General features: G+C 57.0%; 1 protein-coding gene across 1 annotated transcript in view; it reads left to right on the forward strand.

Annotated features, from left to right (window-relative positions):
- ERI3 (ERI1 exoribonuclease family member 3) overlaps positions 1–5,735 on the forward strand; it is a 127,319-nt gene extending 121,584 nt beyond the window's left edge. The window contains exon 7 of the mRNA XM_010006561.1: positions 5,356–5,735. Coding sequence (XP_010004863.1) covers positions 5,356–5,438 — 83 coding nt within the window. The 3' untranslated portion in view covers positions 5,439–5,735. The remainder of the gene's footprint in view (positions 1–5,355) is intronic.
- Positions 5,736–6,000: the final 265 nt, after the last annotated feature.

Consider the following 6,000-nt stretch of genomic DNA (forward strand, 5'->3'; position numbering starts at 1 on the left):
GTGGGGAGATGAAGGGCGGTGGTGGCCGGGCGGTCCTGTTTCCGCTTTGCAGGGAGCTGTTATACAAAGGCAGCAGTGATATTATTCATTAACAGTAATCTGCCATTAGAACAGTGACAAATGGCCCCTCGTCGCCTGAGCATCAGTTCTTGTACAGCCCATAAAGCATGGGGACAGTTTAAATATGGACCTGCTCAGCTCGGGCTGGGGGTGATCTGTCTTCCCGGCCATAGCCCAGGTGTGGTGGGGCTGCCTCCAAATGAGCCCACAGAGGCCCCTGCACTCCTGGCACCACACAGTTCTCAACCTGGCACTCAGCTCTCCAAGGCCCCATGGCAGTGGTATCCAGGCAATCTGGTCCCATGGCGGGACAGGAGAGGTGGAGGGAATGCCAGCAGAGTGGTGTGTTTAGGGAATTGTCCCCTTCTCCCGAGTGCCTGGGGGGGGTGTGGAGGTGATGCTCACCTGGCATCTCGTTCCTAGGGCTGTATCATGCCCAGGCTGCAGGCCAGCCTCCCGCTGACAAAAATCCATGAGCTGATCCTGGGTTCACCATGGCCTGAGTGGCTTCTGTCTCCATCCTGGCAGAGAAGCACAGTGGGAACATCTGTCCCCTTCCAAGGACAAGAACAGCCAGTGATGCTGAACGGTGGCAAACTCCAGCCCTCATTAAAAGAGGGCTCCTGCCACCCCACACCTGTGCACATGCCACTGTCCTTGACCGTCACTGCAGCAAGAGTTCAGCAAGGCATGGAGAGGGCCAGGATGAGGGTGTGGAGGTGGTGCTGTGTTGCAGTGGGTGATGCTGAAACACCAATAGAACAGGTAAAGCCCAAGGGGGCTGAGCCAGCCGGGGCAGGGGAGGTTGGGGTGGCTCATTGGCCCCCGCTGCACTGGCAACCTAGCCAAGGTGGGGCTGGGAGGTAGCCAAGACCCAGCACCTCAGAGCCAGCTCATCCCTGGCCATCCCAGGGCCACTGTTGGGGGACCTGGGGGGATGCTCAGAGCAGCACGACAAGGCGAGGGGCAGGAAGGCAGGGCAGGGCCACCACTCTATTTGCAGGAGGCAGGATAACCCTGGGCTGACCCCTTTCACACACACTGCACAACACCCCTAAATCAATTGCATCTTATTATTACAATATCAATATACAATATTCCTACAATAACACCATTGATTTCCTACTCAGAGGCTGCACCTAAGTCTGTTTTAAAGAGGAGGGAGCTAATAGTGCCCTCATTAAAAATCTATAGATTACCCCCCACCCCCAAAAAAAGAAAAAGCAGTTTATATTCATTAGGGCTATTGAATATAAAGTAATATGTTTGTGTAGGACATTGGAGTAATGTGATAATCCGTCCGCATATCAGGGAGAAATCCACTTAGCAACCCTGTCAGCTTGACAAGAAAAATGTGCCCATAAAGTCAGGAATACATTGAGGGAGCGGGTGCGAGGAGAGCGGGAGCGCGCCTGCGTCTGCTCGCCGTGCGGCACCCAGAGCCCTGCTGGTGCTGGCACGGGGCCACCTTCACCCCATCCCCCTGCTCAGGCCTGGGGACTCAGGCAGCCCCCCAACAACCCCGGGAGCTGTCTGGGACTGGGGAAGCCGGGAGCACCAGGATATGGATCACAGGGGGTTCTGCAGCCTGCCAGACTCAGCAGTCCCAGGCAGAGTCACCCTGGTGGGACAGGGCCAGCGGGTGCCAGCCTGGGTGCTGGGGCAACCCCTCCAAAGCCACGTGCCCCCCGGGGAGAGCCAGGCTGGGGGGTGCAGGGTGGGCAGAGCTGCCCGTGGCCCCCCTGCCTGCCTCAGACCCCACTCATGCCCTGCCCCATGGTCACCTTTGCAATGGATTAAGCATGGAAAGAGCAGCAAAGCAATCCCATTCATGCTCTCTTATGCTGCCAGTTGCCAGTTTTGTAATAGAAATTCCTTTCACAAGGTAACGACGGCCAGATTTAGGGGATTTCATATTGCTAATAATTCCCCAAACAGCCATCTGACGGTGTTGTTTTAAAAGCCGCTTAGTTTTTTGCTTTGGAGTTTATGAAAATCTCCCACTCTAATATCCCGAGAGCCAGCCTATAATTGTGTTATTAAATCAATCGGAGCGGATTACATTGTAAAATCAATAGATGGCTGTAATTGCATATTAGAAAGTTGTTCTGCTGTTGTTGATTTTTTTTTACATGGATAATTATAATAAGCGTGTTTACCTTAGTGCTGATTTGGAATGAGTCTCACTAAATGACTTACAACTGGCTTGGTGCTCCCACTGCCAGGGGGCTGTGGGATGGCAAGGGCGGGGCTGCTGGCACCAGCGTGTGGGTGGCACCAGAGGTCCCACCAGCTTTGCAAGGTGGTCACTTGGTGCCCAGGGTGGCTCCCAGCACTGGCATCCAGCGCAAGAGCACATCAGAGCTTAGGAGAGATGGACAGTGGGGTTTAGGAAGCAGCCAGTGGTCCCAGAGGGTCTCCTTGGGGACCAGCTCGGAGGTCCCAGAAGGTGCTGTGGGGTCTCTCAGCCAGTTTGGCTGCTCCCCAGGTCTTTGTGCAGTTTCCCTTTCAGCAACATGGAGCAGTAACCCATTCCCAGTGGTCTACACCAGCCCAGGGTGATGAGAGGGGTAGTGGAATGCCGGGGAGCTGTGAAGGACAGTGGCTGGGGGCGGGGCTTTGCAAGGTGGTCACTTGGTGCCCAGGGTGGCTCCCAGCACTGGCATCCAGCGCAAGAGCACATCAGAGCTTAGGAGAGATGGACAGTGGGGTTTAGGAAGCAGCCAGTGGTCCCAGAGGGTCTCCTTGGGGACCAGCTCGGAGGTCCCAGAAGGTGCTGTGGGGTCTCTCAGCCAGTTTGGCTGCTCCCCAGGTCTTTGTGCAGTTTCCCTTTCAGCAACATGGAGCAGTAACCCATTCCCAGTGGTCTACACCAGCCCAGGGTGATGAGAGGGGTAGTGGAATGCCGGGGAGCTGTGAAGGACAGTGGCTGGAGCTGTGCTTTCAAATCCAAGCCACTTGCCAGCCACCCACCTGATGCATCTCAGAGGCCAGGATTTGTTTTGCTGTTACCTTTCTGCAGGACCAGGCCAGGGCTGGCTGTGGAGGTACTTTGGCCCCAGACAGTTGCACTTCCCCTGCCTCTGTTTCCCTGCTTTTGAACCACCGTTTTGCTGTTAGGTCCCACTGGAAGTTGGCTCCAGGGGCATGTTCAGTGCAGGTTTCCTGGGGCCTCAGCTGGCCAGGAGCTGAGATGAATGGAGCAGTGAGTCCTAAGGATGGTGGGGAGCTTGCTTGAGCAGGAACAAGTTGCAGCAGGAGCTGGCACTGTGGCTTGGCCGAGCAAGACACCCATCATCTCCAGGCCCTTCTAGAGCCATTAGTGCTATCTCGGCCACTGGAGAGGACAGAGGCACAGAGAGGTGAGCTTGTCTGTGCTCCCATGCCAGCTGATGGAGCTGAGGACACCTTTCCTTCGTTGGGCTGTCATGTCCAGCTCCCTTCTCAGGCCTGGCACATCATGATGAGGGCCTGGTGGACACTCAGGAGGCACATGGCTCTGACAGGGAGGTTACCTCTCCCACAGCCAGCCATCAGCCAGGAGGGTCCCTGGCAACTCAGGGCAGTCCCCTCGGGAGCTGCACACAGGACAAGCCCCCTGCAGCTCTGACCAGTGCTGGGGGATAGGTGATGGTTTTGTCATTGGGTGCAGGGGGACTGGGCAGGGCCGCTGGTCTGGCAGGGACAGCAGGGTGGGCTGGCAGCCCCATCCCTGCAGGCAGGAGCCTGGCAGCAGGGCAGTGCTGCCCGTCGGCACAGGGCCCTCAATCCGGCACGCAGCACTGTCAGCAGGCAGCCTGCTGTCTCCTAGACAGTGAAATATGGCCACAATTAGCCCAGATACAGTTCAATTATGATAAACAGCGTTTGCACCCTTTAAGCCGTGATTAAAAGGCCTCCTCCCGTTGATAGAGAGACCTAATTTCACATTATTATCGCTGTAGCTTGATTATAAAGCACTCCCTGGATTTACAGTTGGGAGATGGATGTGGAGGCTTCTTTATCATTTACACATCAGTAATGATGCAGCCTTCCCTCTACCACAACATCCATCCAGCAGCAGCGGGGAGAGGGGGCCCTGCCTGCACCCCCCTCCCGGGGCACCCTCTCCCCGTGTCAGCCGGGCCCCGCTGCCACACGCAAGTGGGCAAAGTCACCCTTACGGTAACAGCTTGATAAATGGGCGGGCGGTAATGAAATGGAGACATCAAGGCGTGGGGCGAGGAAGAAAGAGTGGTAATCGGAACGAGTGGAGCTGTCCCGAAACGGAGGGGAGCGGGAAGAAGGATCGCCTCTGCGCCGTGTGCTGTCAAGGGAGAAATTACACATTTACTCTTGCTTTTTCTTAAGGAGACGGCCCTCATAGATCAAAACATGGATTTACAAGCCAATTTTCAACATGAAATATAGACACCAGGAATCAATTTAAGCCCAGCTTCTATTTTAGCAAACGGTGCCTGCGTTTAGTCCCAGGTAAATAACACCAGCCGGAGCCTTCCCCCTCCCCGGCTCCCCGCCCTGTCACCGCTCGCTCTGGGGCCTGCGGTGCTGCCGGCCGGGACCTGGCACCGGCTTCAACCACCACCTCATCCCAGGGATGGCTGGAGCTTGCCAGCCCAGCCACCCGTTGCCTGCCAGCCCCTGGGCACAGGGCAGCACCCTGGTGGGGACAATCCTCAGCTGTGGCAATGAGCAGAAAGAGCCAGGTGCCACTCAGCCCCTGCCTGAGGAGGTGAGGGGAAGGAGAGGACCCTGCTTGGCTGGTGGAGGGCAGCTCCAGCATCACCTGTCATCCACATCCGAGTGCAAGGACAGCCCCTTCACTGGCCTGTGCCACCAAGGGACAGGGGTACTGGAAGAGGAGGTCCCAGCACTGGGCTTGCAGGGAAGGAGTTGCTGGCTAGGAGCTGGGGGCCAGCATGGGTCCTGCTTGTGGGAAAGCTGTCCTGCCCGTCCACAGGCTCCTAAAGGCTGAAGGGCAAGCACCAGTCTGGAGGACCCAGGGATATGTCACTTGAGAGCCTGGGTGATGCCACTGCCCCAAGCAAGCCTGCAGGTCCTGGGCATGGATCCATCCCAGTGTGGCACAGGGCCTCACTGGGATGCAGGTGGCCAGTGCCAGGGAGCTGGGGAGCCCCACACTGCTGCAAGGCACTTGGGACAGAGTGCCTGGACTGGTGGGGACAAAAGCACTGTGCAGCTCTGGGCACTGCTCCTGCGTGGGACTTGGAGCTGATCCAACAGCTCCTTATTGGAACGCGGCACTAACCTGGCATCTCTGGTCTCTCTCCACAGATGACTGTAAGAACATTGCCAACATCATGAAGACACTGGCCCATAGAGGCTTCATCTTCAAGCAGACCTCCAAACCCTTTTGATCCCCAAGGCAAGCCAGGCAAGGGCTGCATGTGCCCGGCGCCGGCGAGGCGGGGAGGACGGGCTCCAGCATTAAAAAAAAACGGCAACCGAGGCCAGAGGAACCGATACAAAAAAATCTCAATTTCAGCTGTTAACTCCAGTAGAGGTTGTATATATGGGAAGGCAAATCTGTGTAGACCTGATGTGACTCCCTCTCTGGGCTGCTCCGGACATTATGCCATGCTAGCGGACAGCCGCGTAGGGCGCTTGCACCACATTTTAGACTCGTAGTTTGTTCTTTTTCTTTGGCTCCCGATTTCCGTCCCTCCCTCCATATCCCACCCCGTCCTCCCTCTCCCGCCCCGTAGCCAGAGCATCCCCCATCTCCTTCCCGGCATGGGCCATCCCCGCCTTCCCTTCTTCTTTCTTTTTTCTGGTTTTATGTTTTCAGGCCTCGACGGCTGCTGCAGCGCGGCCGCGCGTGCCCACGCCCGGGCAGCGCTCACGGAGGCTCAGCAGTGTCGAGAAGGCCCCTCGCCCTCCCCGCCAGACCCCCCTGCCTCTCCCCTCAGCGCCTCTTTC

Source organism: Chaetura pelagica, unplaced genomic scaffold (assembly GCF_000747805.2).
Source record: "Chaetura pelagica isolate M959 unplaced genomic scaffold, ChaPel_1.0 scaffold69, whole genome shotgun sequence".
NCBI classification, from domain to species: Eukaryota; Metazoa; Chordata; class Aves; order Apodiformes; family Apodidae; genus Chaetura; species Chaetura pelagica.